The 13091-nt window shown below is 37.0% G+C and overlaps 1 protein-coding gene across 1 annotated transcript in view; it reads left to right on the forward strand.

The window, feature by feature from the left end:
• The window catches only part of Arhgap10 (Rho GTPase activating protein 10), a 295503-nt gene that overhangs the window by 184450 nt on the left and 97962 nt on the right, over positions 1-13091 (forward strand). Inside the window, exon 17 of the mRNA XM_013522864.1 lies at positions 6372-6459. Coding sequence (XP_013378318.1) covers positions 6372-6459 — 88 coding nt within the window. The remainder of the gene's footprint in view (positions 1-6371; positions 6460-13091) is intronic.

Consider the following 13091-nt stretch of genomic DNA (forward strand, 5'->3'; position numbering starts at 1 on the left):
ATGCCATGAATGCTTTTAAACCTGTCTCTATCTTAAAGCTTTGTAGCAAAGACTCATTTCTAGAAAGCATAAACTAAGGTGAACGAAGTCCACCTACACGTTATGGGTAGCACTTGCTTGTTTGGCTGTATTTGAATTAAGGACTTCATAAGCACCAACCTTTTTTGTGATTAACTACAGGAAAAAATTGCCCGTCATCATTTGGAGAGCCTTGTTAGAATATGTTCGCTTTCATGAGCTGTTTTTATTTTCTGCCTCTCTGAGTTGAGTTGGGTGTGCGATTCTGGCAGACATATTTTCCTTTTTACCATTAGTGGGCTCCAAATTAAATAGACTCAGGTTGCCAGGGGTTCAGTAGCAGCTGGAAGAGTTTAATGGGACTACAGCATCTGTTTTTACTTAATTTTAAAATTAGAAACACTCTCTCGTTTCCAATACAGTGTTACAGTGATTAGAACTGGAAAACTCTGTTGGTATCAGAATGGGAGATTTGGCCTGAAAGGTACATTTTGGTGATAAATTTGCCATAAGGATGACATTATTCTCTGTCACCTTCTTGTTCACGTTCAGAGAAAGTTTGAACAAGGGTGCTTCTGCAGTCATTCTAATGTGCTAAGCTGTCTTAAAATTTGTTCTTAATCTCATAAAATCCTACATGCAGGACATTGTCAGATGCAGGCAGGTGATAGGTTCTCCTGCTCCTGGGACATGTCACAAGACAGTTCTTAGCTTATGAGATGTTTTTAAATAACTCCTCCAAAAATTTATGACCTCCTGCGACATGTCACAAGACAGTTCTTACCTTATAAGATGTTTTTAAATAGCCCCTCCAAAAATTCATGACCTGAAAAACTGTCATTACTTTCCATAAGCATCAGAATAGAGAGGTCCAGGGTACAAGTGTGTCACAGCCTCATTCCACTTGCTGGCAGGAGAAATGCTATGTTTTCAGTAATAGTCCGCAAACAGAGGAAGTTCGAGAATTGACCTGGGAGAAAGATCCTGACTTGTTATTTCCTGACTAAACAATTCATTTAAGAGGGCTGTACAGTATAAATTTGTTTTTATTAATCTATAAATAATCCCTACTATGAATTCAACATTATTGATAAAAAACTTTGCATTTGCATTAATGCTGTTTTCATGTTACTTTGTTACCAACACAAACCTTACTCTTGAAAAAATAGATGTATTCAGTTTCCTAATCAGCTTAAGATTTCCTTAACCTATTTCTTTTCAACTTCATTAAGTCTTTTTTTCTTTTGATATTTAAAGAGCATAATAAATGAGAAACAAACAAACAAAACAAAACAAAACACAGTAGCAGCATACCAGTATCACAAACGTAAACAAACCAAAGCAAGAACATTTAAAGTGATACAAGGTTTCAAGACAAAATAATACGAATTAACAGTGGTTGTTATATTACATATCGCTGTTCTCAGCTACGTTGTTCAGATTACCAGATGTAAGAATGAAAGATTGTTCAAAGCGTTACAGAGAATAAGAAAATAATTATTAAATAAAACATTAGAGATAATACAGAGTTTCACTAGACAAGATGGTGGGAATTCACCATGGTAATCCCATTGCCCATTGTTACCTTCAAATTAGTTGCTCAGATTACCAGATATAAGCATGCAAACTTGATCAGAACCTAAAAATTTTAAGCATTGACTGTTCCTTTTAATATACCGTCAGACATCAGCAATATAGTTATCTCAGCTATTCATATATACATTTATATTTTGCCTGCCTTCTTTCTTTTTTCTTCTTTCCCTCATCCCAGTTGTTCCTTCCTTTGAGCAATTCCTTTCTATTGTACGTATATTGTACGTATTCCATCTATTGTACGTATTGAGTTTGGGTTATTCTTTCAGGTTCCTACACCAGGGAGACAATATGATGTTTGTACATGTGGATCCGATTTATTTCACTTATGAGTATGGTCTCTAGTTGTATCCATTTACCTACAAAAGCCTCGAGATTATCTTTTTTATAGCTGAGTAATACTCCATTGTATAAAAATAACACATCTTTTTTATCCATTCCTCAGTGGATGGGCATTTGGGTTGTTTCCAAGATTTAGCTATAACCAATTGTGCTGCTATAAACATGGGTAAATGGACATAAGTTAAGACCTCTTCCAAAAAAGTGTTTTAGAGTTTTGAAAATTGATGTTTATGGGATCCCATAGATAGCTCCAACTTTCCTCACCTCTCTATGTTGTTACTCTGAAGAAGAAAAATAACCAAACCGAAACAAAATGAGTGGACTTACCAAATTTTTAATTTTTTTTTAACCAATCAGCACCTTCTATTATTCCTGAAAGTAACATGTTTATTTCAAATCTGAATTTATCCAAGCCCATTTTGTTTGTGCTGTTTTTCTTTACAAAAATGAAAACTAATCTGATTTTTTAAGTGTCTGAGAAAAAGTTCCAAGCCATCGCATTTTTCGAGGAGTGCTTCCTTGATTTGCTTTAGCTCTTGAGAGCTATTTACTTTAGTTTTTAAAAATGATTCCTATTTTTACATCAAATGTTTTGCATTTTCTGTGTAAAGTGTTTTAAGTGTTCCTTAAATACTCACATGTAAAACTTGGTGGGGTTTTCTAAAGAAAGAATGCATGCTTGAATCTTCTGCATATTCTTGTTACTTGTCTTCTTTCTGTGGTTTATTTTCTCTTTCACATTTAAGGCTAAAATAAGGAAAAATGTTTCTCTCCGTTATTCTCTTTTCTCCCAGCTCCTTCCCTTCAGACTCTCTTTCCTCCAGCTCCTCCTCCTGTCCATTGCCTGTTCCTCCTCAAGTTCTCCTTCCTCCTCCCCCTCCTCCTTCCTCGTCATCTCTCTCACACCAGCATGAGACAGTGATAGCCATTGACTGGGAAAATTTGTCTCAGTAGAGAACTCCTTAAAGCTGTCTCAGGCCAGTTGAAGGAGTGGGCTGGTATTTTCCTCCTGGGTGCTGGGAGTTGTTGGCCTAACGCATTTCCTTCATGCTGGGAGCCCAGGACAACGTTCTGCAATTCCACCAGCCTCTGAGCTTTGCTTAAGTTTCTGAAAACAACAAGAAGAACAGCAGCCCAAAGCCCCACTCAGTGAGTTGAAACATGGAATAGTTGAAGAAGGCAGAGAGAAAGAAGGGGTAAAATGCCTCTGAGGCAGTCATGCCTTTTTAGTAAGTGAGGTGAGAGTATAAGACAGCTAACGGTAGTGGTAGACGAGAACTGATTTGAGTTAGAATTACCTTAGGAGCGTGTTCTTTCTTTCCCACTGTGGAATGAAGCCAGCGCAGGTGAGAAAATGAAGTAGTAATTCATGTGGTCCGGTGGATTTGGTGATTATTTCTAAATCTTACTTGCAAAGCTGGCCACATGTTTTTAGACACTGAACCATAGAAAATAAGAAAAATAATTTAGGTTTTTGTTTTTAAAACATTACCATGTTTATTTTCCTTGTAGGATGATTAGTCATTTGGATTTGGGGCCAAAGTGAACTAACATAGCTGAAAAAATTATGAATTTTGACTATAAAGCATACTTTTCAAAACTCACCCAGTCATTGTGCTTCTTGAGGTACTTTACAGTTGGCCTCAAATGAGTCCATGCTGCATAGGTTGTTAGCTGCTGCATAAGATTGCATTTTGCATTTAGGTTGCTCTGCATATTCAAGTTTGGAAGAAATGACCAAGGGTGATGCAAGCACAAAACATTCACCCGAATAAAAAGTCAAAAACTCTTTGTTCCTATTAGTTTAGATTTTAACTATTCACAGGATTTTTTTTCTTCAGAAAGGAAGCAAAAACTTCCCCTTATTTGTGGTAGAACATATAATCTCAGTGAACACTCCAAACATATTTTTATGTTGGAACCCCAAGTAAGTTATTAACAAATTCTACCTAGTCCCAATGCATCCACCAGTTGTTAAGGAGTACTGGGGATGGTTGAATTACTTGAAAACAGTAAAAATCTAACAGAGGATTAATAATATAGACACTGTGAAGTCATCAGCTTCTGATATGACAGCTGTTTTTTATTCCATGAATTTAGAAGGATGGCTTATTTTTCCATGAAAAGAATACAATTCTCAAAATATAGAATGATAATTTGGTAGACAGTTGGAAATAAAAGATTTCCTTTAGAAGCCTCTTGGATTTTAAAATGGTGATTTGCTGGTAGCAAGTTGATTGAAAATGTTATCTGACTTGTATGTTAAAATGAGATTTAAATAATTGATTTAATGAGAGACAGAATATTCAGTTACAGAAGTAATTGGTTGGCAAAGCCTTTAGAACAGAATTATTTAGTGCTAGTTATAAAGGATTGCATCTTTAATCAGGGTGCTTAATTTGATTTCTTGAATGTATCTGTGGCTTGTCTGACAAGCTCAGTAACAAATGAGTTCTGAATTGTAGGAACTGATCAAAATGTAATCAGTGTCAATTGCCATTGTTGTAGTTTATTGCATATTGCTGTCAGTTGCTGTAATCAAGAAATGTTGAAGTGTTTAAAAAAAAAACTCCAGACCTTTGAGTAATTGTCTTCATCTGTACGATGTTATATCAGTGAAGTAACCATCACTTCCTGTTTTGTGTTCAAGAAGTTTGAGTCTAACATTGAGTTGTCATCCATTCTTTATCCTGGCCAAGCCTCAGACTTTTCAGGGAGCACGAGCAACTTCATGTGATGGTCCCATTTTGACAAGCCTTTATTTTTTAGTGCTTTTAGAAAGGAAGCACTAACAAGATGTTTTTTCTTCTTTATATAGACAACTACAGTGTAAGGGAGAGGGGAAGAAACTAAAACTACAACAGCTAGTTTTTTGGGGTTGTGGTTGAGACATTGTTCAAGGGTGAGGGAGAAGGTTTTCTTCCATGAATTTTGTCTTTCTTCCTTTACAGAGTAGGGATGTAGAAAACTAGGAAAGTTTGTATTGTTGGCTCAATGCTGTTCTTTATAACTCATTTACCACCTACTTCCTTGGGGAAGGGTCTGCTGCCGGAGGCTTATTATCTTTTTAGTGATACAGCTGTGTCAGTAACCTACTGCATTTAACAGTTCATGAAAATGTGTGTATGTTCTTGACTTGCTTTGATTCTCACAGTAGTTCTGTGAGAGCACTTACATGATGTCAGTCGTGGAGATGAGGGTTAGAAGTTGAGACAGGTTTGGGACACCCTTGCTTGGGGCAGCCTGCTGGCCCAGGCTGGCCCAGGCATTGAAGTGGGTGGGATGCCCATGTTGTGCTCCTCCTGCTTCCAGGAATGCTGAGTGTACTGACCAGAGGTGTGGGAATCGAAGACACCACTGTATTCAGGGAGTTTGTCTCTCACACCATGCTTTCTTTTCCTTTCAACTCAGGTTGACTCTCACTGTTCTTTGTCCCCACCCCACCTCCATTTCTTTTGTACCACATAAGAATTTTTTTCTAAAAATTACTGTTTTAAATGGCATTTAGAAGCAGCACATCTTTAATACTTTTAGGATGAGAAAACTAGCTCAGTGTAGAGTGACTGTCAGTGGTGTTATGCAGAAGTGTCCAATAACTTTCCTGGATGAGTGTGTACACTGTCATACCAGTGTGAAAGATTCCTCATAAAGGAACCCTCTCCCTAGTTTAGGTGGCTTTTGTTTAAAATTGATTTTTAACTGACACAGAAAAATATAAAAATTATACATATTAATGGCGTGATGTGATGTTTTCATTCCTGAAAACATGTATTGTTGTAACGTTTTAATCAGGTTAAACCATAAATGACTTTAAGTGTGTGTCATTATTTTTCTCTGTTTTGGTTGGTCATATGTTGTTCTACAGAGAAATAGTATAATGGATACAAACAATGAAATGTGGGACCCACTTTATTATCCTTTCCCCCACTGATCTGTTGCCATTCTATAGTTGTTTTGATGTTCATGGGTCCATCCTCTGGTTACACTGTAATACATAATGCCATGTGATAGTAATAGTGCCACCCAAAGCAAATTAAACTGCTCATCCACCTGAAAATGTCCCATGCCTACGCCACAGCTTCTGAGTAATACCTCTAACGCGATGCTGTTGGTAACATTAGCTGTTCATGAATAAATGCAGCGGAAGGATGTTGAAATGCTATATTCTGATTCTTCTTTACTTCTAGTGCAAACCTCTAGCCTTTTGCTTTGATCTCTACTACAGTTTTCTCAAGTGCTAGAAATGTCTAGAGATAGAACATGGCTTATAGTATTATAAATTGTGTATATATTTTTGTAGGGAACTATAGCACTAATTTGTGGATGACAATTTAAAAATGGAAGCTTTATGAGTTTGTCAAGAGGGCCTTTGAGTGCTCCAGGTTTTAATGAGTTTTTCTTTTTTGTTTGTTCACTAGATGTAAAAACTTGCAGTGAGCTAGACCTAGAGAATTCTGTAGACTGGGAAGTGAAGACCATAACAAGTGCCCTGAAACAGTATTTGAGGTAAGGTCCTCTTTTGTTGGACAGGTGACCTAAAACAGATCACCCATTCTGTACATAAACACCAGTAGTTAAGTTAAATCTTACTAAAAAGAAGAAAATTGATGAGGTATTTAACAGTGTTCCAGAAACTGAGGTAAGTAGTAGATGAACATTAATTGTCAAGTAAATTGCAACAGAGCACAATTGGAATAGATTTGGGTCTTAAAATAGATTTCTATTATAGATGGAAGTTTTATGAATTAAATTCTATGAACCAGTGATAGATGCTGTTTGTTGAATTCCCTGAATCTTTTATTTGTATTTTAAGATGCAGATGATTTTTCTAGTTGGAACTTAATTGATTTGAACAAGATGTTTATAACACTTAAATACAAAGCTACTTATGAAGAGGTTTATTTGATAATGTTTTGAGGTACATTTAAGTTGACCATTTATTATTTATGTAAACAGATAGGACTGGAGTTAGAAAAGAGCTCAGTCATTTTAATGAGTTACTACCCTTTCCTTAAGAAAGAAAAGAATTTAGTAATCAATGGTTTGGAGTTTGATGAAGTAGAGAGAATATGAAAAGAAGTGAATAAAAGACTGAAAAACAAGAGTCACACTGTAACTCCTTGCTGTGGTTCTCTTGAGGACTTTGATTTTTATATGGCAAAAAAAATGGTTGGGCCCCCAAGGTCAGTTATTCTAACTGTACCGACAGTGGTTTTTCATATAAAAATTACTTGAGTTCCAGTGAGCACATTAGAATCACTTATGTTACTTATTATTTTAAAAAATAAGCAAAAACTTCAAATATAGACCAGTGAGACTGATACAAAGACTTCCCATAACACCATCATTCCCTTTCTTCAGTGATCAATATCCTGCCACTGATTTTTTATAATACTTTAAAGACTTTCTAAGACATCATATTACTGCACCCATTAACCCTTGAGTGTGTATCTCAAAAAAGATACAAGACTTCAAAAACGCTACCAGAATATAATTATTATACCCAAGAAAGTTAATATCTTCCACTACTCAATTCATGTTATTTTTACTGATTTTTTAAAAGTCTTTTTGCATTTAGTTTAAATACCACAAGATTTAAACAGTGTTGACATTTCACATGGTGTGTGCATTTAGTTTCTTTTCATCTGTACAATTCTTCCCCCTCCCTCATCACTGGCATTGATTTGTTGATGAACGTAGATTTTTAACTGCTGGTTATTAAACCCAGCACCTCACACGTTTACACATGCTTGGCAGATACCTTACCACTGAGCTACTGATTCAGTCGTGCGGTCTTTTTTAAAAACAGAATTTTCTGCTTCTTAGATAGAGCAGATTATGTCCTCATGGTGTCATTTAACATGTATCTCTAGCCACCATAGTTCCTGCACATACTTACATCTGTAGTCTGCTAGATTCAGCTCACGACTAATTGATTGATTGATTTCAAGAATCCATTATAGTAGAGCTGTATTCTTGCTTTTGTATGCTCTCAAGTGGTCCGTGTTGTCAGATCATCTTACTTTGTGATTAACATTTGTCCGTGGGTTCATGTATTACCTGTTTTTGAGTACTTCAGAGATGCTTTTAGCTATGGCACATTTTTTTTTTCTTAAGTCATTAAGTGAATTACTGTTATCCTTAGTTGGTAAAGGGACAAAATGAAGGCTAAGTCTATGCCCTTAGTACCAGCAGGATTGCCACTGATAACCACCTTGGTTTAGATGAGAATTAAGATGACTCTCGTCAGTCCTGTTCTGGTCAGTGTTCTGCATGACCCATTCACTGCAGTATGCCCTGTAACTGGGCCATACCTACTGTTGGAATATTAGAATGCTGTCTCCCAAGTAAGGATGACTTTGCCACCTAGGGGATTTTTGACAGTGTCTGCAGATGCTTTTGGTTATCGCACTTGCTGGAGAGGGCACTACTAGCGTCTGATGTGTGGAAAGCAGAAGTGGGTTACCAGACATCCTACAAGAAGTAAAAAGAAGGGCTGGGGATTTAGCTCAGCGGCCAAAGCGCCTGCCTGGTAAGCGCAAGGTCGTGAGTTCGGTTCCCGGTACCGGAGAAAAAACAAAACAAAACAAAACAAAAAGAAGTAAAAAGATAGCCTGTTCTTCCCCCTAAAGAATGACTTAATCCAGAATGTCAGCAGCACTGAAATTGAGAAAGGTCATATCAATGGAGGAAGGAAAGCATGATGGAGAATATAAAAATTCAGTGAGTTGCCTATGTTAACTTGGCTAGGAGCAAATTCTACCTTGTTAGCAGGTTGCCCTCAGATCCATTGCACTGTCTGCCAAACTCACACCTAGTACGAGTAAAGGAGTTGATTAAGTTGATTCAGTTTCAGGTAGAAAACTAAGGGTAAATGTCCAGTTCTTTGTAGTAAGTAGGTGTTTTTTCCCACCTTCTAAACATTCTTCTCTTTTCCCTTGTGGGAGGAATTAGCTTAATAAGCTAGAGCATCATTTTATTCAGTACATGTAATTTCTTTTCTTCGGATCTTGATATTCTCTGAAGCTAGTGGCTTACTGCCCCTGGTTTGGTGTTGCTTTTCCTCTCATTACATTGCTTCATCCTATTGAATGCCGCTGAAGCAAACATTGCCTACAGAACGACATTATGAGACGCTGTTATTGTATAACTTCACCCCAACAATATACACACACACTGCCTGACTGAGGAAGTGATCATCGTAAGATGGCAGATGCCTTGGGAGATTGGAAAGTTAGGTTGCTGTCTCCTTTGTGCTATTTTTAGCAACTGAAAATGCAGTAATTAGGATTTTGTGACACTTTTTCTTTTGATGGACCAAGTGGGAGAAAACTGAGTTTTTAATCTACCTCTACAGTTAGGGCTAAAGTAAATGTATTTCTTTCAGTTTGAGAGGTAGTGGTGGTGTGTGATGGTCAGGGTGTGGAGGGGAGGCAGCTGGCCTACCAGGGTGGGGATCCCACCTCATCACCCACAGCACCAGGGCGCAGAGCTGAAATACGGTGTTTCTCACCAGAAACACTCTTGCTCTTGAATTATTTCACTGCAAATAACCCAGTCTCTGTATATTGTATGGGAGGCTGGAGGGGAATGCTGGAAATAGTCAAACCTTTAAAACACCAAACTAAAACAGGAGGCAAAACTTGCAGGGTTTTGGAAGGAAAAAGATGTGCACCAGACGTATGAGTGGTGTCTCCCTTTTTCTTATACCGACTCAAGGCTTTCTTCCTAGTGTTGTAGATCCCTGAGCAGCAGTCCTCTGAAGGATTTGCATCTGTGCAGACCATGATTTTGATGTCCCACAATGTGTTCATCACAACAGTTTCCCACTGTGAGGCAACAAATGAGCTCTGTGATTGTATCTCTAGTAGAATGATTTTACCTAGAGGAAACGTCTTTAAAGTCTGGAAATTGGAATGGGATATTTGGTGGAAGGAGATGCCAGCTTAGGCAAATATTACAATTTATACCCCTAACAGTTCCCAACCGTGGCAAAGAGAGGTGGCTTAAAAACACGTTGGGTGGGAGGCTGAGAGATGTGGCGACTCAAGATAATAAATTTTTTATGGGCAACTTCTCATTTTTATTACTGCTTCCCTAACATTAATGGTATTTATTTCTTAGGCTGCATTGCGTGTAGATGATATTTAGACACACATTCATTTTTATTGGAGAAGAAGTGCCCTGGATGGTTTTTCTAAGCATTCTCATTTTTGCTGTGTTCGAGTCAGCACTCTGTAATGCTCCTTCTTTGCCAGTGGCTGGTTTCTGTCTTTGCTACTTTCTGCTTTTCCATTCTTTTTTTTTTTTTTGGTTTTTCTCTGGTACCGGGAACCGAGCTCACGACCTTGCGCTTGCCAGGCAGGCGCTTTGCCGCTGAGCTAAATCCCCAGCCCCCGTGCTTTTCCATTCTTTAGGATAAAAACCCTTGACTTCTTTTTTTGCCTTTCTTTGTCCTGCTTTTGGATGTACTTGTTGATGTTTTTCTTTAAATGTGCAAGAGGAGGGAAAGCAAAGGAAAAAGCTAATTCTTCACTCATGCCCTAAGTTTGTATATGGTTGTCATCATTGGTATATGTGTTTGTTATACTGTAGTACCAGAAGCTGTGCATAATATTGGGGGCCTGGCCAAGATACCCTACTGCCTGTATAAGGGGTACTGTGACAGGATGATATAAGAAACCGAGGAAAATTTACTAATGCATGAAGTGGGGCTGGGAGGTCAGTGCCTCAGGATGGACAGAGACAAAGACACTTTAAACCAGCCACTATTTATTGGGCGTGGACCATGATAGGAGGGCTAGCGGAAGACCCAGAGGTCAGTGATACATTGGGCAGTAGATAAGCCTGGGATGACTCAAGAGGGTGGAGATGATCTTATGCTAAGAAGGATCTTACCCTGGAGTGGTTTTTAATCTTAGTAGTCTCAGTTCAGTTTTAGTGGGTGGGAGAGGATGGCCCATCCCTAAAGACTTCATGGTAAATCTCAAAAGGTGATACTGATAATCTCAAGCCTCCATTTATCCCTCAGGGAAGTGTGCAATATTAACCATTGTGAATTTGTGGTCCCTAACAGGTAAAGCACTTGTAAGTATACTTTTCCATTTATTTTTGTTTTTTAGACAGCTTTATTGAAGTGTAATTGGAGTATAATCATATATATATATATGTAAATATGCTTTGATGAGCTTATTTTATTTACACATCTGAGAAACTACAGCCATAATGAAGACAGGAAAATAGGCATCCCTCCCCTAGTTTCCTCTTATCCTTAGAAATGCTTACTTTGCACCCCTCCCTTCTCATAGCCTCATCTGTAGGTAACTGTTGACATGCTTTCTGTCATTATGTATTAATTTACATTCCTTATAATTCTATGTGTGCAAATAGAGTTTACATTAAGAAATTTTAGATTCTTTCACTTAATTACTAATTAATTAGACATTCACCTATCTCAGCATATTCTCATTGTTCATTCAACCTACAAAGCTAATGGTCCATTGTATAGGTGCACCATTTTTTTTAATCCCTTAGCCTGTTGGTAGCTAAGGGATTAAAATAGTAGAGCTATTTATAGCTTTTTGGTTATTGCACATAAAACTACTGTAACATTTGTGGATAAATCTTTAAATGGGCATTGGCTTTTATTTCTTTTAGCTAAATCTTGGGATTGGAATATCTGGATCATCTGGTAGATGTGTGCTTAACTTTTGGAACACTGACAAAGATTTGTTTTTGTTTTTTCAAATTCCGATGTACTTCTTTGTATTCCCACCAAAGGTGTAGTAGGGTCCACTTTTGTGAATCTTTATCAACTCTTGATGTAGTCAGTCATTTCAGCCATTCTAATAGATATGTATTGGTACCTGATTATCCTTTTGATGTGAACTTTGTAGTCAGTATTAATGTTTAACACTTTTACATGGGTTCATTTGCCATCTATTCATGTTTTTGGGTGAAATATCTGTGTATTTTGCCCAAGTTTTAATTAATTTTTTTGTGGTGCTGGGAACTGAACCTAAGGCCTCGTGCATCATAGGGAAATACTCTGCCAGTGGGCTACATTTTCACCCCTGTTTTAAGTCCAATTAAAAAAATATATGGTTGGTTTACTGCATTTTGCAAGATATTGTACTTCAGTATTTTAGGTGCAAGTCCTTTTTGGATATGTGCTGTGCAAATGTTTATTTCAGTATGTAGCTTACCTGTTCACTCTCTTAATAGTGGTTTTTTTTTTGTTGTTTAACTTTTTTTATTTTAAAAATTAAAAAACTAGCAAAACAACAATGAAGACAAAATCAAAACAACACAAAAACAACAAAAATGATACATGACCTCAAGACAAAATGATAGAAATAATAGTGTTTTTAAAGAGAAGTTTTTGATTTTGATGAAGACTAACTTGTCACATTTTATTTACTCTATCCTACATATCAAGAAATCTTAACATAAGGTAGCAAAAGCTTTTTAAATTTCTTCTAGACATTTTATAGTTTTAGGTTTCCTACTTAGATTTATGATATGTTTTAAGTCCATTTTTGAATAAGATGTCTGGATTCTAGATCTTTTTTGCATGTGAATATCCAGTTGTTCTAGTATCATTTGTGGGAAGGATTTTTTTCCCACATTATTTGTTTTGGTGATGACATGGTTTTCTTTTGTTTTAGTTTATTGCTTTTTTTTTTTTGTTCTTTTTGAGACAGGGTCTCACTATGCAGTTCAGGCTCACCTTGAGCTCACTTTGTAGCCAAAGCTGACCTGGAACTTGGAACCATCCTCCTGCCTCAGCCTCCTGAGTGCTGGGATTATAGGCGTGCGCCACCATGCCTGGCTGTTTTAGTTTATTAAGGCAAATAGCATTTTGAAAAAATGCTATCCTGATGTCACATTCCTGTGATAAAGCCAACTTAGTCATGATCTGTTATGTATCTTGTTGAATTATTTATTAACATTGTATTTACACTAGTTGCATCTGTGTTTATTTGTCATATTGGTTATCATTTTCTTGTAATGTCTTTAATTTTAGTATTAATGTAATAATTACCACACAGTATGAGTTATAAAGTATCTCCTCTTCATTTTGGAAAAATATGTGTAGAATTGATGTCCTTTCGTCCTTGTTTGGTAGAATGTCCCAG

This window comes from Chinchilla lanigera, unplaced genomic scaffold (genome assembly GCF_000276665.1).
Source record: "Chinchilla lanigera isolate Chin_1 unplaced genomic scaffold, ChiLan1.0 scaffold00070, whole genome shotgun sequence".
Lineage (NCBI taxonomy): Eukaryota > Metazoa > Chordata > Mammalia > Rodentia > Chinchillidae > Chinchilla > Chinchilla lanigera.